Source organism: Dysidea avara, chromosome 6 (genome assembly GCF_963678975.1).
Source record: "Dysidea avara chromosome 6, odDysAvar1.4, whole genome shotgun sequence".
In the NCBI taxonomy this organism is placed as follows: Eukaryota; Metazoa; Porifera; class Demospongiae; order Dictyoceratida; family Dysideidae; genus Dysidea; species Dysidea avara.
Genome location: NC_089277.1, coordinates 31727858 through 31752080, shown reverse-complemented (window position 1 = coordinate 31752080; position 24223 = coordinate 31727858). Strand labels below are relative to the sequence as shown.

The 24223-nt window shown below is 36.7% G+C and overlaps 1 protein-coding gene and 1 long non-coding RNA gene across 2 annotated transcripts in view; both read left to right on the top strand.

The window, feature by feature from the left end:
- LOC136257919 (uncharacterized) overlaps positions 1–24223 on the top strand; it is a 47538-nt gene that overhangs the window by 10269 nt on the left and 13046 nt on the right. Inside the window, exons 3-5 of the mRNA XM_066051243.1 lie at positions 8330–8428; positions 14901–14999; positions 17577–17657. Of these exons, the coding sequence (XP_065907315.1) occupies positions 8330–8428; positions 14901–14999; positions 17577–17657 (279 nt within the window). The remainder of the gene's footprint in view (positions 1–8329; positions 8429–14900; positions 15000–17576; positions 17658–24223) is intronic.
- Positions 184–4617, top strand: LOC136258971 (uncharacterized). Its single transcript, XR_010703136.1, has 3 exons — positions 184–1273; positions 1321–1447; positions 1528–4617. It is a non-coding gene; the product is annotated as an uncharacterized lncRNA (long non-coding RNA).

Below are 24223 nucleotides of genomic sequence, written 5' to 3'. Positions count from 1 at the left end.
CAGTCATGGTTATTCACAAGAAATATGTATGAGCTTAACAAATAATATGTGCTTAATAGACACATGTGCTTAACAATCCAACTCTATGGTATATTCATTTGCATAACTTTGTCTGGTATAGCTAGCTGGATAAATGAAAGGAATACACTTTCTAAGACTCCAGTTGGATATCTTCTGAGAAAACTTTTAAAATTAGCCCTCCTATGCTTGAATTCAGGAGCATTTTTGATAGCTATTTAGCTAACATAATGCATGCTTTACAAGGCATACAAAATTGATTATATCAAGCTGTTTGGTGGTAGAGTGTACTAAACAAAATAAGGTAGTAGCTACTGTTACAAAAATTGTCAGTTAATAGCAATAGAATTGTGTTTGTTCTATTAAATTGGTGACTGCTCTATTATTAGAGTATCTCAATCTTTAGCACAAAAAAACATCAAATTTATTTATTTTATTTTCTTCACAGTGTACAGTTTATAACTATTAAGTTGCTTTATATAACTGTTTTCTTCTATTTGCTTGTTGGCTTTCTGTACTTCTGAATATGGTGTGAATACATGATTCTTGTTTCTAGTGCCAATATAGTCTTGTAAGTACAAGGAGGGAAAGAGAAGGACCAGAGGAGCAAAGCTCTCCTTGGTCCCCTCAAATCCACCACTTATGACATTTTTGTTAAAGCATAGGTATAAAATACACTGTTGCCATGACTGCTATATTAGAGCATCTTGATGTCATTACTCAGTTGCACAGTAGATTAAGTTTGGGGCATGGTACCACAGATAATAAAGGGTGTGTGAAGTTGTTTACTATGTTTGGTGGTATCTTTTCTATGGAGCTAGATCATTTAGGGGCGTAACCTCAACAAGTGGTGTCATGAAGTGTTCTGATCATTTCAGGGGGCATGGTCTAATGCTATTATTACAGTATATCAGCTACTATGGTACTTTGTGTCTATATACACTCCTTCAAGTAAAGTGTTGATACAGAAATTACTGCCTTTGTATGGTTTCCTGGCATGAAGAAGTAGATGACAATTAACGTAATTGAGAATAGCAAAGTACACAAAAGTTAGATATTCACTGTTACCACCACAAAAGGTGCATCCCACCCATGAGTTTTTTGTTGTGACTTAAAGTGGTGGTGGGTGTGAGCTGCTTCATATGGTCTGTAGTTTTGTGAATGTGGTTATGCAGTGAGGCAGTCAGTTGGAGGTAGTCAACACTCTACTAAGTAGTGGAGCTAACATACGTGACCGGATCTGCAAGAACCCCATGTTAGTGCATTTTTCGAATTCCGTTTTATTACATTTTCTTTATCTAGATAGCCAAAGAGATGGTCAACCAAAGTTTCAGCTCTAGAAGGCAAGAACCTTCAAAGTTACAGTACTACAAAGTGGCAACAACAGAAATCGATTTATACCAATGCCAATATGGAAAATAAACTACAGGTGCTTAAGTAAACAATTATAACTTACAATTACAGTCTCTACCAAAATGTAACTTTCATCATTGGGTTCTCCATGAACAGGTGAATCCATTGCTGCCTTTCCCATGACCAGGGCAAAGCAAAAACGTGAGAAGAAATGACCGTGAACCATTCATCCAACACAAGGCAGACTGACACAAAACAAAGATTTTGGAACTTCTCTTGCTTTATGCTATCAAGGTTTAAGCATTTATCACTTTCCTTCAGTGTGAAAAAGTGCTTAAAATTTACAGAAATATTATTTTATGATTTCATAAATACTCCACATTTTTTTTTGCATTCTACTATAAAATTATGCTTGTGCGAACATATGGGATTCTTGCAGATCCAGTCACATTATCAGCTGCTACTCCTGTAGGTAGTACAGTAATCACTATAATCACTGCTTGATGTTTGGTCAACAACTGTCACTTAATTACCACAAGACACTACATTCTTATCACCCAAAGCAAAAGTTGAAAAACTGAAATTGAAAAGCTGAAATCGGGTAAATCTTGTAGAATAGGTACTAGTGTACACCTCTGGTTAATTGAGATGTCTATGAGACTAACATAACTATGATTTGGTCTCAGTTAATGAGATCTTTACTTGATGTACACCGTTTAGATCTTTTTATGGCCAAATTCTGTATAATGAAGTGGGATGTTATTAACAAAATTATAGTATGTACGTGTTGAGCGGAATCCTCAAAAATGATTAATAACTCACGATTGTTACATTGCATGTGTTTCCTGTATTGCTCGTTAGGTAGCACCTCTCAATCAGCTAAGAATGTATTAAAGGTGCTTCATTTGAATGTAAGAAACTGCAGTTATGACACTGTAAAATTATGGGGAAGCCTCTAAAGTGCAGCCCTTTGGTGTTCATGTTGATACATGTTTGTGGTGAAGCCAGATGTCACACTCCCACACTCAACACACATGATTTCACTATCTGTTATGTAAGAGGCTGTAATACACTTTTGCAAGAAAATAAACCAGTGTGTAAAACAGAGTTGCATGAGTAGAAGAGCTGGGGCCACTGTTGCATTGTATTTAGAAGATAAATGGCCTAATTATGTTCAGGGAAAAAACTTCTTCAGCCTTTCAAGAGGAAAACTCCAAATTATAACAGCTCAAAATGTGTTATGCAGCATTGGTGTACCTGCAAGTGAGCCGAACAACATGTATTTTACTTCACATTTACAATAAAGCTGCCCATCATCTTCTACTCCCATTTAGTGAATTTGTCGTTTTAATCCTTTTCTCATCACTTCGTCACAGATGTACACAACTTTTCCAGCCAGCATTTTGTTTTTGAAGTCACATTCCCACAAAACTCTAAAAGTTTCAACAATGGAAATAACACTGTTTGTATGAATTTGGGCTGATAGTACCAATAGTGACTTCCAAACACTCCTGCACTGATCAAATATACAAGGGATGGTATGTTCAACTTCTGCTAGCATAGTAAAGCAATAATATTTTTTTTATCAAAGTGCATACACTTACACTTCATCTGTATTTTCATGTACTTCACAGAGTTTTATCCCAGTTACCTGAGGCATCATCAAGTTACAACACCATTGCTGCAAATATCAAACAATCTTACATCATATGAAGTAAGGTCAGAAGACTTGGACCCACTGCTGCTGCTAGTGGAAGAGTCATCGCTATCACTGTTGATTTGAATGAGGAATTGCTCTAGAAGTTCTTCATTACCCAAGTCTCATCCAAGTACACAACTGGTCTTCCTTCAGTTCTGTTGCACTTAAATATTTGTGACGCTGATGGACTATGCAGGGCTGCTCATAGTATACCCTGTGTATATGTGTAGTGACATAAAGCACAAACTGTTGCAATGCTAACCTCTTGTCAGTAATCGTCTTGTACTTAAATCCCATATCACTCAACACTCTTTTAAGTTATGTTCTACCCCCAGAGAAAACACCATCATTCTTAAGTTTGGCCTAAGACGGAGTATGTGACAAAGTTCCAGGGTTCAAAATTTAACTTACCAAAATCTTTCAGAGTGATAGATTTTCCTTCCTTCCTAAAATGAATGGATCTTCCATCTGATGGCATCTCGGTTGAAACTGTCTGCATCAACACAGACTTGTGAACATTTGTACCTGTCGATTCAATTGAGCAGGCTTGTGCAAAGTGCTTTTTGTACCTTTACTTGGCATAGATAAGCCGCCTTTCTTGTGGTACTCCATTCTAACCCTTACAATGGATATCTTTGAAATCCCTTTGTGGCATAATGTATGCCAAAACCCAGCAAAGAAGGTATTATTGGTGACCTCTGAGATTCTCTCCTTGATGTTGGCAGAAAATTTACACTTCTTTGCTCCTTGTTTAAGGTACTCCCATAGTTTCATAAGTAGATACTTCGTTTGGCTGTTTAACCTCTTTCCAAGGGGGTTTAATTCGCACTCGCTGATGCACTGGATGCCATATTCTCAACAATAAAGTGTGCACCTGTAACATGAGCTTACAAATAAATACATCACGAACATCATGTTTAAAGCCTATGATCTTGTATGGCTTCTTAATCAACAACTCAGGATTCATCTCAAATCATATGTACTATAGCTAGCTAGCTACCTTATCATAGCAAAGAAATGACTAGCACGAAGCTAATCCACCAGACCCTTTAACCAACACGATAGCCATGTGAGGCTATGTACATTAATGTAATTAACTAGATATCCTCATGAGTCAGTATGATGGTCCCAAAACACACTTTATGGTCTTGTAAATTGTGACCATGTGCTGTTTTCATTGGTGTTTCTGCAATGTATGTACTACACATCAGTTCATGAAATTAAAGAACATCAGCCCCATGAAGTATTTTTTAAATTATCTATCCAGACTAATCATTGAGATTGTTTTATATGTGGTCATGGTTCTTAGAAGTGGTCTTAATATAAAGGTGGTCCTTGTAAATAGGTACTCATTATTAGTAATTTATACGCTTTGACCCCGCAATTTCATTTTTCAATTTCTAGTTCTTCAAATAGCCCTTTCAATGTCCCACACATACATCAATTGATAAGTACCTGTCTATTCATGTATACATGTCTGATAGCACCAAAATACTGTAGATAAAACATTTTATGTGCAGTACATTATTAAACATGTGAAATAAACTACTGCAATTTGCTTTATTTTTGTGCAAAAGTATATATTTTTGTATAATAACAACTGCTCTATTAGAGTTGTTTGATCTTGTGTAAAAATTTTGGTGCAAGAGATTTTCAGACAAATTTTGCATCCAAAAATTATTTTACAATGGAAAAAAAGTAAATTAAGGTAACACTTAATGATACTTAGTGCTTAATATGTAAGGAGGTACTGATTAGATAATGTTTGGACCAATTTCAGTTTTAAATTTCCAATGTTTACACTTCTCCAAGACAATTTATAAAACATACAGTATTGTACATACAGTACTGTATGTACTTTTCTTGTGTCTACATGTGTCATTAGTTTTCTTGTACATATATAGCTAATCAATTAATTGGAATAAGAATAAAGTAGGCTTGCATTGATTATGTCGGCATCATTTTTGGCATAATAGGTGATGAAAAGCATAAATTAATCACATAGAATAATGGAGCATAATGGGACAATTTCTGTGACATTATGTATATAACTCCTGCTAACCTGTTTTGGACAGTGAAGTAATTCCTGATGAGTAGTAACAATGCACTACAGTATTAGGAATAATGTTACTCTCGACAAAATGAATGTTTTTCTAGGGTCAGACATGCAGCTAGTACAATGTTTAGTACTATGTATAAAGTGTTATAGCAAAATAACAATTATAGCTAGAGTTTGTGAGTTCTGAACTGTTAATATTATAGAGTAGGGCTGGGACGAATATTGAAATTTACCTTCGAATATTCGCTAATAAAATGTTCGAACATTCGAAGCTTCGGTGCTGGCTTTCAAGTTACAGGTTTTCTTGCATTTATGCACATCCTTCTTAAATTTTACCTATTTAATAAGTTTGTAATCTCTTCATTGGTTTTGTTCAGTATGTGAATCTACAATGCTCACTAAGCTCTCAAATTCCAAAAGTAAATCACCTGGCCCTCAAGGTATTACTAATGAATGTGAGGTTGCTAATACCATAATTAATGGAATAACAGAACCACTTAAGAACATGATGGAAAACTTAGTAAAGCCAATTATTGAGAGTCTTGAACTATTAAGAGGGCCTTCAAGACCTGCACAAGCTGATGCACCAATGGAGACGAATACAACGTCTGGTGATTCCAGACCTTCAGTAATGACAGACACTCCTGCACAAATCATTGATGAATATATAGATCGAGAACATAGAAAATGTAATGTTATTGTTCATAATATGGGTGAAGAGTCTTCCACTAAGGATCACGAAAAGGTTCATTCGCTATTTGAAACAGAATTCAATGTACCAAAGTCAAGTGTAACTAATGTGCTGCGGCTTGGAAAGCCAGGTGGTAGTAAAGCAAGATTACTTTTAGTAACACTAAGTGATGAGCACCACAAGCGCTTAGTTATGAAACAGGCTTCTAAACTCCGAGCAACTGAAAGATGGAATAACATCTATGTAACACCAGATTTAACAATTAAGGAGCGGGAAATCAATAAGGCACTTAGAGAAGAACTAAAACGACGCAAGGACAATGGCGAAAAGAACCTAATAATCAAGAGGGGAAGAATAGTAACAAAGAATGGTGCTTCCCAGTCTTCCAATTGACTAGATAGCAACAGTAATAATATAGCTAATCATAACTTAGAAATTCTTGATTTATGCCCCTAAGTAATTTCCACTAATGATCATAACCACTCATGTATTAAAATTACAAAGTCTAATAAGTGCAGATCTCTTAACATACTATCACCCAATCATTTAACGAAGGGATCCTTCCTAGTAACTGGCTCTAAGCTAATATTGTACCTGTTTATAAGAAAGGGGATTGATCCATGCCAGTAAATTATAGACCCATCTCACTGACATCTGTATGCTGTAAGGTGATGGAACACATAATTTTCCATTCTATAATGTCACACCTAGAGAAGAACAACATACTTTCCAACATGGATTCAGATCAGGACACTCATGCACCACCCAGCTGCTTACCATTATTGAAGAATTAGCTAATAGTATAGATAGCCACGAACAAGTTGATGTACTTTCTTAGATTTTGCTAAGACTTTTGACACTGTACCCCACCAACGCCTGCTTAAGAAATTGCAATATTATGGAATTAACGACAGGATACATTGCTGGATTTCTGAATAGCTGACAAAACAAACACAAAGAGTACTGGTGAATGGTAACGAATCTGATTTTGTTTCAGTTATTTCTGGTGTCCCACAAGGTACTGTATTAGGGCTTCTTTTGTTCTTACTATATATAAACGATATTAACAGTAACATCTTGTCATCTATTCGACTTTTTGCGGATGATTGTGTTGTCTGCCGAACAATTAGTAATGAAGATGACGTGGTTCTGTTGCAGAAAGATATTGATGAAATTTCTAGATGGGCACAGAGGTGGCAGATGAAGTTTAATATCAACAAATGTGTCTTACTGAGATTTACGAGACGTCATCTACCTCTCATAAAATAACTATACTTTAAACAACCAGACCATCAAATCCAGCAGCACATATAAGTATTTAGGGATACTTCTAGACAATTCACTCTCATGGGCACCTCACATTAATAACATTACAAACAAAGCCACCAGGATGCTGAATTTTATAAAAAAGAAATCTAAGTAAATGTAACAGTAAGGTTAAATCAGACGCTTACACAACACTTGTGCGACCAATTCTTGAATATGCCACTCAAGTCTGGGATCCACATCACAACAGAACTTAATTTACAAACTTGAAATGGTTCAGGGGAGAGCAGCGAGGTGGGTGCAGTCAGATTACAGTTTTAAGAGTAGTGTAACAACAATGTTAGACAATTTTAATTGGACCACACTGGAACAGAGACGTGAAGCATCTAGATTATCTTTATTTCACAGAATTACTCACCAGCAGGAGCCAGCATTACAAATACCCAATTACTTTCTGCCACAATCCACCAGCACAAGACAATACCACCCACTCAGACTCACACTGCCAGCAGCCAACACCAACAAATACCAAATGAATTATATTTACAGAACTATTAGAGAATGGAACAATCTACCCTCCTTATGCTATGACAAAGACTTTGTAATAAATGCACACACTCTAGCTAGTTATCTGTAAATATCCCCAAACCATTTTTATATCTCTTTTTTTATTGGATGTAATCAGCATTTTGCTGCCTTCCAATTATCATAATCATAATCATTGGAAAGTGCATAGCAGCAGTACTGAATGACGCGATCGATCGATTGTAAATGGGCGTGTCCGCTACACTGCAATCGTGCATAGGTAAACACCGAGTAATGGCTAAAAGTACGCTTTCCGTGCATTATCTATCACTTTATAAGGTGTTTTAAGGCTGCAAATATGGTAGCAAGCTGAACTGCGATGGTTTTAAAAGTGGGCGTGGCGCATGAAGATCGATCGCGAAGAGACGAACATTGATCACGCAAGAGGATTAAGCAGCTGCAATAAAGAAGACGACGTATATTTGTAATTCTTTCGTAGACTATGAGTGTATTATGAAGCTTCGAAGGATACTTTTATAATTCGAAGTTTACTTAACCTTCGAACCCACGTAGCATTCGAAGCTTCGTCCCAGCCCTATTATAGAGTACTATAATATCAAACTTTAAAGATTGTTCAACCTTACTGTGATGTTACACTAGTATAGAGTATGTTTGACATGTTGTGATTGTACTACTTAATTTTTATCACTTTTGCTAGGCTGGATGGACTGCCCTACATCATGCCTGTGCTAATGGACACCTGGAGGTGGTCAACACTCTACTAAGTAGTGGAGCTAACATATTAGCTACTACTAATGTAAGTAGTACAGTTACCACCAGTATTATTATGTACTTCTCACATGATCACTACTTCATATTTTGTTGCTAACTGTCACTACATTATCAGAGGACACTACATTCTTATCACCCAAGTTGGATAGAGTGAAAATTAAACTTGAAAAGCTGAAATTGGGTAAATCTTGTAGAATAGGTACTAGTGCTCACCTCTGGTTATCTGAGATGTCTATGAGACTAACATAATTATGGTTTGGTCTCAATTAATGAGATCTTGACCAGGCATGGGGCGAAGTACTTTGGTACTTGTACTTAAGTGTACTTAAGCACACCTTTTAGAGTACTTGTACTTATACTTAAATACTTTTTGTACAAATGTAATGTACTTGTATTTATATTTAAGTTCCAAGCAATGTACTTAAAGTACTTAATGTACTTATAAGTACTTATAAGTACTTGAAGTACTTTGAAGTACAATGAAGTACATTTACATGTATACAAACCATGCAAGTGAATAAGTTGTATATTGGCTCAAAGATAATAATTTTGTTCCTGGATATGGGATTTTAACATGGTCAGCTTTTGCTTGAAGTTACCTGCCACTTGCTGAATTTGCTTTGAAACAATATTTGAAAGGTTTTCCATCCAGCCTTCCCCCATCATTTCTCTCATGATCTTGGAAATAGTGGGACTGCTGTTGGACTGTCAGAATTAATTTTATTAAGAAGCAGGCAGCTATGGCTGCTATGTCAGCTAAGAAGAAGGTTCCAGCTGTGCTCAAGCACTATGAAGTACCTAAAGTCTTTCCAGCAGAGAATTTTAAGGCTAAGTGCAAGTATTGCACCAAGGAAATCACTGGATCTGTTAGGACTACTACAAATTGGTGGAAGCGTATGGTAAGAATGCTGTTTATTGTACTTGCCCATTTTAAAATCTTTTAATAGAGACGAGTACACGCAACTCTCTTGAAAGAACAACAGGATGAAGATGAATCACAGTCAAATTCACAGCAAACATTGACACATTTACTGCAGCCCCAAAGAAAATACAGCTCACAACACCCAAAGCAGATTTTAGTAACTGATGCAGTAGTCGATTTTGTTGCAGATGACCTCATTCCTCTGTCTGTAGTAGAGAGCAAGTGATTCAAATCACTGTTAAGGATCTTAGATTCTCAGTACCAGGTGCCAAGCTGTAAACAATTGTCCACAGTTTTGTTGAAGAAGAAATATGATAAGTTAAAAAGTAGTGTACTAGACAAGCTGAAGAAGACTGATACCATCAACCTAACAATTGATCTCTGGTCAAATCGACAAATGCGATCTTATTTGGGCATTACTGGGCACTATATTTCAGATGACTGGAACCTTGAGTCAGTTATGCTTGCATGCAATCAAGTCAGTGGAAGACATACTGGTGATAACATTATGATGTGGTATGATGAAATCATTTCTGATTTTGGTGTGAGGGAAAAAGTGAAGCACATAATCACTGACAGTGCATCCAATGTAAAGAAGGCGTTTTTGACTCTTCCAGGTTATGAAGATGTTGAAGATCATACAGCCAGTGATGATAGTGAGGCTGAAGGCGAGTCAGAGTTTGAGAGGTGTGATAATGTTTCCCTTGATGAGAGCCAAGTCTTATTTGAACATCATGCCTGTTTTGCACATGTGTTGCAGCTAGTGGTAAAAGATGGTATGGCAAAGGTAGGTCAGATCAACACAATCATCAAAAGGTGCTCTAGTTTGGTATCATTTGTGCACAGGTCAACAGTAGCAGCTGATGTCCTTAAGGATGAAATAAGGCTACAAGTTGATAATACAACTAGATGGAATTCTCAGCTTAAAATGATACGATCAGTGCTTGCTGTTTCAGATTCGGTGTTGTCACAACTTGAAAATGCTCCCAAGTTAACTACTCATGAAAAAAACCTGCTTCAAGATATAGTGGAAATTCTAACTCCTTTTGAAGAGGCAACAGAATTCGTTCAGGTTGGTTGTGTTCCATCTGCAGGTTATGTTTTACCCTGTATTCGAGGATCATATCATCACATTGAAAACATGGTGTCCAAATACCACTCTGGATTAGTTCGTGGACTTAAACAATCATTACATAGGTGTATGCCATATTACAAGGAAAATGAAACATACATTGTAGCTTGTATCCTAGACCCCCATTTAAGCTTAGGTGGTGTTCTGATGATGCTGAAAAAGAAAGATCTTTGGATTTGCTTAAAGCAGCGTTAGAAAGATTATCTCCTGCTACGTCAACTGTAGCTGTCCTGCAAGCTGATGAAAATTCTGAGCCGCCACCTAAGAAGAAGAGGAAATCACTTTTCAACTTCATGTATGATAACTCTCATTCCCCATCAATAGAAAGTCAACAGCTAAGTACAGTCACCAAGCAGGTGGATGAATACATTGAAACTGACACGCTACCAATGACCCAAAATCCAGCAAAGTATTGGCAAGACAACCAAAAGAAATATCCTGTACTTTCAAGGTTAGCAAAAGATGTTCTAGGGGTACCATCTTCCTCAGCACCTGTTGAGAGACTTTTTAGTGTTGCAGGAAAGGTATTTACTCCAGAAAGATGTCGCCTTACTGATGGTAGATTTTCACAGCTTATGTTTATTAGGTGCAATCAGAACTACATAATGGCATGATAACACAATTGTAACACTAAGCATGGACTTTGTAAATGTGTACTTGTACTTTAATACATTCAAAAGTACTTATACTTTACTTAAGTACTTTTCTTCAAACAAGGTCATGTGCTTGTACTTGTACTTCAACAAGTGTCAAAGTACTTGTACTTTACTTAAGTACTTTTATATGTACTTCGCCCCATGCCTGATCTTGACTTGATGTTCACTGTATAGTTCTTTTAGGGCCAAATTCTGTATGATGAAAAGATGTTATTAACTAAGTGAGCTAGCTAGCTAATACCTTATCATGGCAAATGATATTGTTGGCTTCATAAGCCACCAGGAAGAACATTGGTTGAAATAGAGAACGGCATGAATTTGTGTTTACAAATTGTAACAATTGTACTTGAGATATTATGGTGAGCCTGAGCTAGCCCTACACCAGTCAGAAGATTGTATGGTTGATTCATCTATAGGGACAAGAACAATATTACTCAGACAACTTACAAAGCTTATAGTAGAGCTGTTCATTATAGGCTGGCAAAGCCTTTGTACATTGCCCTATGTATGGTAACGTCAAGCGCATCATCATCATCAAGAGTTCAAGCGATCAAAAAACTTGCTAATTAAAGGGTACAGCACCTGTTTTGTTCACAAGAATGAATGAATGATCTACAGCTAACCATCAAAACTCCTTGGATGGCTGCACATTATATTTATCTTAAATGCAATACTGAGTGTGCAAAAATAGTTAGATCAATTTATCAGATGTGATAAGAAAAAGTACAGAAAACAAAACATGTGAAAAATAAAAGTTGTGTTGGACCTGTTTAAACCATCGTAGTGTCATGAAGGAATGTTACAATTCGTGAATACACCATTTACGTACTGTAGTTTTTTTATGACATCAGCATTCTGAAAATTTGAATTGCATGTCTTTGTGATTTTCTGTATATGATATATCCAGGGGCATAGTCAGAATTTTCTGGAAGAAGGTTTGGATTTGAAGTGGAATATATTTGGTGGAAGGCCTGGGTGCTTCCCATACACCATTATCAAATAGAAATGATGCACACACTAAATGTGCCCTTAGGCAGTAACATTAAAAGCTGTTGTTTGTGCATCCAACTACTTCACACTGCTGTTTATGCAGCTTATAGAAACTGAAAAGCTTATATAAATTTGTACGTAATCTTTAGTTCCAGACAACATATTGACAGCCAACTTCCTAGCACGTAGGAGGTCTCCACACTTGAGTACTTTAGTTTACAAAACTTTCTTCCAAAGTATTATTATTCTTGACCGGTCCTCCTATTGATGGTCAGTACTTGGCTATATGTATATTCTAGACATCATGTGCCCACAACATGTGACAAATAAACTAAACATTCATCAGATAAATATTCATCAACTCGAGCATCAACTATTCACAGTGTGTGCTAACCCAACACATGTATAACACAACCACTCAAGGATATCGCAGCTGCTTCCTTGTAATAAACCTCAACCTATACAGTCCTTCACCATTTCCACCATGCATCATGTGCACAATTAATCACATGATGCAGTACTGGTTATTCCATTGCTGTAATGCGTGTGACTCTCAGTAGTATAAATTGCTTCACATTACTTCACATTGCGAGGTGCATTGGGAGTTTGTGCTCATGGTGCACACTAATGAAAGTATATTATACAAACTGACCAGAGAATTAGTAATTCTCTGCATGCCCATCATTATGTTTCAGTCTTATAGCTCATGGTTACATATTAAACCATAGCCAGGGTCAATTACTTGAATGTGCTACTCAGGAAAAGAAACTACGGTAGAACCTGTATTAACGGTCACCTGAATTAAGCAGTCAGCCATGGTTACAAGGTCTCAAATATTTAGCCATACACAAATGTATGCATGTGTTTTAAGTCTAACGTGTGTAATGGCCAGCAACAACTAGTACCAGTGTTGAAACTGGGTCACTACTGCTGACCCGGATGACCCACTGACCCGGATTGACCCGGATGATAATTATAGCTGAGGCGTGTGATAAGATCTATGTTCCTGTTGAGTAAACGAACGGTATATGCGATAACTAAACCAGTATAAGTTTTAATATAATTTAAGTGGGTTTGGTTCCACGTAGCTACTGTGAGTTTACAGACAGTAATTGGGTGTGGCTTCATGCATACCTAGTATTACAATTTCCCGATATATTAAAATGGGTGTGGCTCGAAAAAGTACTTATCCTGCTGTAAGACTAGGCTATATGCAACTCATACAACAATCGATTAGTGGGCGTGGCTCCACGTAAGCTTGCAGACAGCAACGGACACATTTCCACATCGTGAAATGAATAATTTCGTTTCTCACGTTATCCAATCCGGGTCAGGCCCGGATGACCCTGAGAAAATGTGACCCGAATGACCCGACCCTGTTTCAACACTGACTGGTACAACAGGAGCATCAATGCATTAGAATTGAGTCTCATACAGTGGTCAGAATATGCATAACTAGCTACAGTATCTGCAGAGAAGAGTTCTTTTTAGTTTTAAAACATGCATTCGATGTCCAAATCTTTAAGGAATTTCTAGTACAATTCCTGCACCATTATTGTAATGTTCTTCTGTTATAATATTTCACAATATGTTACATCTTCATCATGGTTCAAGAAATTAAAATCCATTCTTGAAGATATTGTTTGGTACATGACCAGCAGTGCAGCCATCTTGATGATATCAACTACATGTTTGTCATGACAATTATTCTGCTCCTGTTTAACAACCAACACTTCACCAATGCTAGGTATCCATAGATGTTGATTTGCATGGTAACCACAAAAAACTGAACTAAAATGAATGATTTGCTTGTACTGACAATCCATATTGTCCAGTCACGAGAAATACAGCTGCTAATAACGAGATGGTAGACTCATCTACTTTACAGCTAAGAGTAGAAACACTTTGTCATTGAAGGACATGGATGTACTTAGACTACGTACTAAAATATCACCCCAAGTAGACATCTAGAGAATTAGCAAAAGCGTTCAATTGTGCAAGCGATACTGAAGACAAAGGATGAAAAACTGAGGATTACAAGTGAAATGAATACAACCATCCTCAGGCTAAGGCCCGACACTCCACGTACAGATCACCACTGGCTTGGGTAAAGTAGCCAGCAAAACCAGACCACTCAAGTCTAGCTGATTTTGATTGTGAAATTAGTTAGTTTATTCATGTAACTTTGTGTTCTTGGTGAAAATTGAATCTGCTGACATGAGCGATAAGACCAGTTTTCCCAGATCCAGTCACATTAGTAAATGTAGTACTCTAATAAATGCAAGGACATCAGAGTAGGCATGACCAATGAGGCCAGCACTTCACCACTTTTTTGATCAGTGTCCAGTTTTATTATTAAGCACCTAACTAGCTAGCTAACTAACAGTAGCTAGTACTTTGCACAGCCCAAAATTAGTATCTCAAAGTAATTCTCAAAATTTCCTTGATGCATACCCTCAGATCCTCCTACACTAAGCCTTATTTACTACTTTCACTTTTACTCTGACACCCCTAAATGACTGTAATAACTGTTCATATTATTGTTATATAGCTCTATGATAATATGTTTCACCTGCTCAATAACTGTACAATACACAGTCCTAGTAGTGTAACAACTATTTTGTGTACTGTTGTAGTTAAGCATTAATTGAAATATTTCACCACATGTCATAAGGTATCTGGTGTAGTTACATATCAGTGTACAACATTAGGTGGTTATGATTGTGTACTCTTTATACAGTATACAGTATCGAGTTTGGTAGTTAGTGGTACATGTGATAATTGTTTATTGTTATAGTGTGGGGATACTCCACTTCACTGGGCTGCCTCCAGTAATCAGTATGATGTGTGTTTAATACTGCTACAACATGGTGCCAGTGTGGAAATGAAGAACAAAGTAATTAATGTGTTGGTTTGTTACATATATCTCTGTGTGACCTTATTTATGACATCATCAGTTTCTTCCAATTAATTAATGTGTTGAAATTAATTTTTAAATAATGTGCTTACCTGCACTCAGTACTCATTATTGAACAAAACAATATTAAAATAATTTAGGGTTGTATGTTTAGCATGTATCTCACTAATCATAAAAGGAGATATACCATGTTTGAAGCCAATGAAGAGGTAATAAACATGTTTCTAGTAAATTTGTTAACTTGGAAGTCTTGTCGGTTTGTTATTGTTGAGAGCCTTAGCATGAGATATGTAGTCTAGTAGCTGCTGTAGTACTGAACTTCCGTATTTTATTTATTTATCTCCTTATTTTTCTGTATTTGTTTGTAATGGACATACATGATACAAGGTGTTGTGCAATTAGTTGGATGGTGTAATGTAGCAAAAGCTATGTAGCTGTTGTACAGTCCACTACATGTGAGGAGTTGTTTGATCTGGTGAACATTATTGTTGTTTAGTAGCCTTACAAAAACAGTGGAATTTAGTATCACAATTTTAATCAAGGATGGTTTGTGGTGGCCATACAAGCAAACTTTAGCACTAGCCTACATGTGCTTGTCAGTTATGAAAGTGCAAAATGTATTTATAACCATGTTTTGCCAGTATTATATTTGACGTGAGGGATGAATGAAGCTTTATTAATAGCTTAAAGCATCTGTTTTACTGCTGTATGTACATACTTGAGTAGAAACAATGTCTACATTGTGTTATGACATTGTAACCTTCTTTTGTGTTCACGCATTACCCTGGTGTATGGTTCAAACTAAAAAAATCTGATCAGTTACAATTCTGATAAGAATAGTGAAGCATCTGAGTACACAATACAATGTGAACTTTAAAAAATTAATGAGTAAGGTAAAAGGATGAGTTAGGCCCAAGTTCTATTCAGGCCTCAAGACTAGCTAAAATAAAAGGAAATCCACAGCACAGGTCTTTATTCAACACGACAACACCGTTGAGCTGTGTGGTCACATACAGCCACTGACGAGAGCTCCATTATGGCCCCAGACCACATGCAGGATTACTACTATGCTTGGAATAAGCAGACCATTCATGTTTAGCTGATTGTAATAATGAAATTTCATAATTTAATCATGTGACTTTGTGTTCTCTTGGTGAAAAAAAACAAATCTGTTGTCATGGGCGATATCCAGTTGCAATGGCCTACACATCATGATCTAGATATTAGGGCTGCACCAATTCTAGTATCGGTATCGGTATTGGGCCGATGCTGCTGTTTTCATGAAGTATCAGAATCGGCCATTATATTGTTGCAAATACCGATTCTTATCACGTGCGAGAATAAAATAACGTTTGTTTGTACTTGCTTATTTTACTAGCACAGTGGACTCCTAATAGCTAACTACTGGCAAAATCACTGATCTGTGCTGAAACCTACGTGTGAAAATGCTTTACTGAGAAAAAGATCGATATACTCTAATAGAACAGTGAATAACTCTAATAGAGCAATCAGGTAAAAGTGACTTTCAGTATTTTTTTGTAAGCACCATTATGATATTATTATCTACACTTCTCCCAAAGAATACTGGAATATCCACTGGTTTGCATTTCAGTGACTTCCTTCTTTGTGAATCTGATTGGCTACTTCATTATAAACATGAACCATACTGAAAACGTGTACAAGAATACCATGAAATGCAATATATACAGGGCCGCCCAGAGAAATTAAGGGGCCCAGGGCAAAGAGTTAAAGTGGGGCCCCAGAGGCAAGCAGGTTTCCATTCTGAATCACAACTTGACCCAAGCTGTAAGTTGAAGACCAAGGAAAAAAAAAAAGGTCACAAACTGCTGACAATGCCAATAACTACCCATCACCAACCATATCTCCTTATCTATAAACTTGCTACACTGCTCCTCTGAAGAATACTGTGACTGCTCTATTAGAGTATTTCGATCTTTTAAACAGGTATTCAAGGGGGCTTTCATGGAGCCTCCTGGGGCCCCTTTCAGGCTGGGGCCCAGGGCAAAATGCCCCAGTTGCCCCCCTGTGGGTGGCCCTGAATATATAATAAATATGTGCACTATAAAGTAACTACTTTAAGGTACTTGGTATCGGTACTTGTACTTGCAGATACTTCCCAGCTGAGTACTTGGTATTTGAAGTATCGGTAAAAAGTGGAATCAGTGCAGCCCTACTAGATATATCCCCCTTCACCACAGCCAATTTACCTGAAAAATAAACACCTTCTCTATATCTAAATATTATTTTCAAAACAATCTATGCATATTTGTAATACACGTGAGGTATACCATGAGCATGCATATCACCTAGTCATAACTTATGTGTAACTACATCAGTTTCAATTGGGCTTCTGGAGAACATCATTGAATGACAGTGAATGTGTCACTGTACTAAGTGTGTTAATATGAAGATGAATGTATCATAATGTATTTATTTAGGAATGTCTCAATATGTAGCCATGATTCTGAACCAGAAATAGTTTGTATATGTATCTGTTGATGTGTAATAAATGCCCATCTCTATTTCATAATGTAGGACAATGAAACACCACTTGATGATGCTAAAACTAATGGACATCATAAGGTGGTACAGTTGTTGGAGCCATATCCACAAAAGGTTTGTACAGCATAATCATATATTGTATACAACTGAACCTCTGATCTTTTCATTTGGACACCTCTGTTGTCCAGTCAGCTCAAATTAATAATTGGCTGACCCTGACAGTAATAAAGTTTGAATGAGATCAAAGCACAAGGAGGAAGCCTAAAGGATGCTGTTTACCTGTTAGGTGGCTTGTTTATTTAATAACTAACATTTGATTGCTGGGTGATGACACAGTACACTTTACAGCTCAAAGGAGTGCGACAACAATTATTTTGTAGTAACTTTCACACTGCCTAGTAAAGTGCATAGCACTAACTGAGAGATATATACTTATAGTCTGTTCACGTTCACTTGAGCCCTTGTTTCTTGTTAATAACTCTTATTACATTAGCCAGCTGCCTAAACCTTTAGTAGTGTTGTGAAGCTACTGGAACTGTTAATCAAAAATGTGGTTTGAGAACAAGTGAGTTATGAGGCTTTAAAAATATCCCATAATTTAGTATGGACGATTCAGGCACACAAACATGTTTACAACATGGAAACATGCTTGTTCCAGTACAAAACTATTGGGAGTGAACACATGTTCACCTCTTTGATATTACTATATTTGGCGGGCACAGGTGACAGGTGAACCCATACTGACTATAGTGTACAGTATTTAGCATGTATGTCTTAGTTATGGACATTTCTGAGGTGTAGATTACAACAATGAGAGAGGTTCCACTATATACATGTGATCCTTGTGCTGTGTGTCTGACACTTGATGTTGTAATAATTATGTATTTGTTTAAACCATGTTCATATATTATGTGTCTATCTTGGCAAAAGTTTACACCACTTCTGAATTTCTTTACATATTTTATCTATTGTGTCCAAAGAATAGATCACTAAAGTTTCAACTTGTTGTGATACACTGTTAGTGGTTTTGAATTATAGTGCTAGACAGTAGGAAGAACAACAAAATCAATTTGTACTGTGGCTATACTTAAAATAACCTACTGGCAGTTACATTCATAGCTGTAACTTCTAGTCTACAGCATTGGGATGGATTGGCAGACAAAAAAAGCTTAGTTTTAGCCTCTACGTAGTCACTGGTGCATATACATTATGAGGGCTTTTCTTTGAAGAAATACGTGACAATCTGTTTATGTTTATCCAAATGCATGTGAAATGTATATCATTACTGCTATATACAAAACAATTTAAAACAAAGCTTTTTGAGCTGTCAATGAGCAGGTAAATAAGATGGTGTACTGTACATGTTATTCTGGGAAATAATTGCTCAAACATGGAAAGATGCCAACCTACCCAATTTGGGATATTTTGCACATGCATTGCAGCTTGTTGTGTGTGATGGTGTGTTGTCTCAAAGAACTGTAATTGATGTCCTTACCATATGTGACCGGACCTGCAAAAACAGGGCATGTGGGCACAAACTATATCCTGTCACATATCAGGTCATATCTCAGTACTGGGGAAGAATATTTGCATTCTGTAACTTGCATCATAAAGCCAATTAAATTCTTACTAAGACCTAAAAATTGCATTGCCATAGCATAATGATATAAAAAGTTCTGAGTAATGAAAGCTTGCAAAATAGGCAAAGCACTGCTGGCCAATTATTTACACATCGAAATTATCATTCTTTTAGCAGTGCTGACATACCCTATCACAGCCACCTGCAGATGAGATAGAAGGAAATAAACTATGGCTTTTAGCTCTAAGTGATGGTGTTGGTAGTAAGTCATCAGTATGATTACTGGTAGGTGTTCACGAATCATGAAATGTGTCCAAGAATACAGGACTTCAAGCAGCGACTTTGATCCGGTCTAGTACAACAACCATTAAGGTACAAACTTGGGAGATTAGTTGGGCTTTATGCCAGGTATTTCTACACCAATTTTCACATGATTCCACTTAGAAGTTTATGAGAATGAGTGTCCGAGTATGCATGATGTCAAAGAATGGATAGTTTACTTTACTAGTGAACTAGTGAATAAATTTAAGCTATGCATGATGTACTCAGACATGACATGTGCAAAGTATGTTATCTCGTGTATACTGTCACCTGTGTTTTGCTGTTTTCTTGTATGTACACTAGCTTGTTACTGACCACACTCAGCCATTATTATTCCACGGCACTTCAATAATAGCTGTTCTGTATTGTGATCATTTTCCTAGGAAAAATGGTTAAAGAGAGAAGTAAAAAAAAATTGACTGAGCCCCGAAATTAAACAGGACATAAAATTCTTCTTCTTTTCCCAAACTTTCATGACTCATAACTTTATAGCTACATATGCCATCTTGCTATGGTAATTTATTTCAGCCCTTATCTAACTCTTAATAAGCCTCACAATACAAACTACAGGATACAAATACTCTAATCCAACACTGTGATATGACCTGTTGTGTGACAGTGTGCACGTGTAGTTTGTACTCATGTATCCTGTTTTTGTAGCTCTAATTATAAACAAGCATTGACTCTTTCCTTCCACAAGAAACTGCACTTGTCTATTGACCAAACTATAAAAAAGTTCAGTAAAACTCGAGTATAATTCTTGTGTTGCACCGATATCCAAATTAGTCGATTATTCCAATAACCAGTATTAAGCAACAGAATTAGCTGATACCAATAACCGATCCAATATACACTAACACTCATCCTCATCATTATTAAATGACTCATATTAGTGACATAAGTATTGATATACAGCTCATTCTAGGCTAAAATGTAAAGTTAGATGTATACCACAAGTAAACATTACTCATGGTAAACAGGGTATAAATACATTTTACTACTGCTATACAGCTGAGACAAGTGGCTGGTACTAAAACCTCAGTTTACTGTTGAGCATGGCCTAAACCCTGACAGTTTATTATGGGCATGGCTTGTAGTCACCACTAAACCATCAACACATAACTTAATTAAAATGTCAAATAACTTATGTCTAGCCTCCCCCACATCATTATACTACACAGTGCAGTGGAAATTAACATCAGCTTTGATTTAATCAAAACTGATTAATCAGCTAGTAGCCAATATCAGCAGATATGCAGATACTAGATACACAGATACACAGATACACCGATTACTGAACCAATTATCAGTGCAACACTAATAATTCTAAAGTACCATTCATGTTGAAAATTATTTTCTTGACTTTTGGCTTTAACCGAGTATGAATATTGGAGTAAAAGTTAGTAGACATACAAAACCCACCTTAATTGCATTTATGTAATACATTTTTCTATGCTTGTACTTTATAATTCACAGTAGATAGCCAAATCACTCTTATTCTATCATGGTGCCCCTGAATTAGAAACTACTCTGAAAAAGAACTTCATGTACTGCTTAGCATAGGTCACTCATTCTGCAGCTGGTAGTATTAATCAAGGGCATGGCTTGACATGATGCATGAAGTGAGGCATGTAGTCTGTTTGTCAAGCTACTGGTGTAACGTGCATAAATTACTTCACTAAAACTATTTCCCTAGAATACTTGCTTGCACAAAGTCTCTGAACTTTAGTAGCTAGGCCACTTATATTAGACTAGTGTGATCATTGTACAGCACAAGTGGCCTAATGCATGTAATGCAGTTAGTTGTAGACAATTTTATAGAGGAGTTTATAATTCTAATTAATAGAAACATCATGTAAGGCACACCATGATGGAGAAATCTTTGCAGGACTAGTTGCTGTAACATGCAGAGATGTTCAGTTCAAGTATAGTATGTACAAACATCATAAAGTACATAATTTCATGAGACGTTGGATCCCAGTTACAGTGGCGCATCCAGAGGGCACATGCTCCCCCCCACCCTCCCAATCCCTTTCAAAAAAATTGCATATAAGATCGAGATACTCTAATAGAGCAGTCAATCACTCTAATAAAGCAGTCACAGTGTTCACAAGGCAGTGTAACTTACTTAGCTATGAACGAGGATCTGAATAAGGTTCTTTATATACTTTATAGTATACTAGCATTGGTACCTGCCCTACGTGCAGGACACTTTCACATTAACCACCATCATGTAAGCTTATTAATTTAAACACTGAATAGCAGATTTGCATGTAAGCTAAACCAATAATTATCCCAATTATGTGGTGCTATCCTATCAGGCAGGCATTGTAATAACATGTTGAGTATTTAAAGTAGTACTAATAATTTTCTTGTAGCTATACTGCAAGCAAAGGTTTGAGCAAAATTAACAGTTGCACATTTACTGGCTATAATTTTGGCAAGTAGTTATTATAGCATCACAAAGAATTGGAGTTACAAAGAGAAGGCACTTACTCTAATAAAACACACAGAGAAACGAACATTCACCCAATTGGCCTGCTAATGCCTACCCTATATCTATCAAATGTGCTACGGTATACTTTTCCGACAGTTCATATAGAATTACCCAGTTGCAAAGAACTACAGCATACCACACCTTGATCCTGAATCTAATGGAATACCCATCTCTTTTGCATACAGTTGCATAAATATATTTTCTTCTTCACAATACAGTTATAAAATGCAAAGGTAATTGATGAATGTCATACCAATCTCCTTCTGTGAGGTCCCTGGGGTTCATCTGAAGGCTGAAAATAAGTTCAAAACAATTGATTAGAATGTAGAAACCTTACAAATATCTACTGTGTCTAGTTGATAGTATGTCAGTAGTAGAGCTGACAGATAATCTAAGTAATAAACACTGTATGTAATTATTGTTTGCACTTTATTGTTGGTACATGTTTCTTCCCCATCCAATAAACCTTGTGAACAAGTAATATTTCTATACATTTCTGATGCAGGCATGCTATAAATGTATGTGTATCATACAGTATGATAGTACTGTATAATAGGGATCATGGAGAATAGGTGTTTTTGCCCAATTATTTCAACCCAAAACCAGCCTCACTTAACGTTCATAACAGCTTGGCAGTATTGGTTAGATGTAGCAAGCCCAAAAATGTTTTCAGACACACTCTAAACCCTTCTAGCATAGTTCTACAAAAATTTTAAAATATTGTATTTAACAGAATTTTCTACTAACTGACTAACTGCCAATGCCTTCAGCCAAGCATAACTCGACTTTGCTTAGAGCTACGAGCTTCATTTCTTCACTATTCGATATTGCTTCTTCCCAAGTTGTGCCTTTTCACTAACCACTGTAGCTACAATGAGTGCATCATGGACTAACCTTTATCCTCCTTTGTGTCCTAATTCTTTTCACTGACACCACAAGGTGTCAATTCACAGTAGCACACTATGGCTTCTCAATAGTTTGCTATGCAAAAAATTGTCTGTATTTTCCGTAGCGAGTGGATTACTCGTAGAGGCAGTTGTCGTACTGTTCTACTAGGAATGCTGTGTAATGTGCTCAACATAGCTTAAAACACAACATAACAGCTACTTCACTTTTCATTAATTGATAGTTGGGGCATGCATCAATTTTTCTTAGTGAGTGATCGTGCTTGTAGAGGCAGTTGTCATACTCTTCTTCATTCAAAATGCTGTGTACCGTGCTGAACATCGCTTGACACAAAGCGTAACAGCTACTTTACTTTTCCTTAATAATGCTGATAGTAGGGGCATGCGTCTAGACATTATTAATAATGTCAGGTACCATTCATTCTTTTGATACGGTATGCGCAGGTGAGCCAGTCATAATTATGTTACAAAAAAGTTTACAAACAAGTACAATGAAAAATTAGGAATTGCAAGTTTGATTAGGGATCATAGAAATAAGAAGTAAGGAAACAAGGGAGGTTGCCTATACCTGCAGGTATGCAATTGGATATTTAATCCCTAATTCAGTTATGGGTATACAGGGTGAATTAGGGAGTAAATGTCCACTTGTATACAGAGGCAGCTTTAGAGGAGTTTCTGGGGTTTACAGAAACCCCCTCTGAAATAGTGCTCACCCCTATGATTCGTCTGGGTGATAAAAATTACAAAGAGTTACACATACTGAATTATATTATGGCCTTTTCTATTGGCAAAACTTCATACTTTTGCCTTTGAAATCACCTTCACTGCATTCAAAACCACTTAGTGAACTTTTTTTTTTTGCTCTTCAACTTGCAGCTAGGCTGAAGTTACAATTCCAGAGAACCTTAAACCTCCTCTGAAAATTTCTAGATCTGCCCTTGGTATACCTGCAACCTCCCTTGTTTCTTTACTTTTTATTTCTATGATCCCTAATCAAACTTGAAATTCCTAATTTTTCATTGCACTTGTAGTGTTATAATACACACTGGGCTGTGATTTTCATGCCCCTCCACAGCTATAACTTTCAGTCTGGTACAACTTTGGTGAAAGGATGGTGCAGATGTGCAGACAGCGTCTCTCAGTGCCACAGGGGACAGTTGAATACTATCTTTGTACATTGGCATAGGCCTTCACAATAAACAAAAGCAATTGTCATGATGTATTAGCGATAGTATGTATTCTAGCTGCTAAAGGCTGAAAAGTGTCCCAAAAAGATGGAGGAGTTTATTCTACTTACAAAACCATGCATTGTTAATACAACAACCGCATGCCATATGCTTACCTGTTTTCCTGGGCAATTTGTAACTCTATAAGAGTT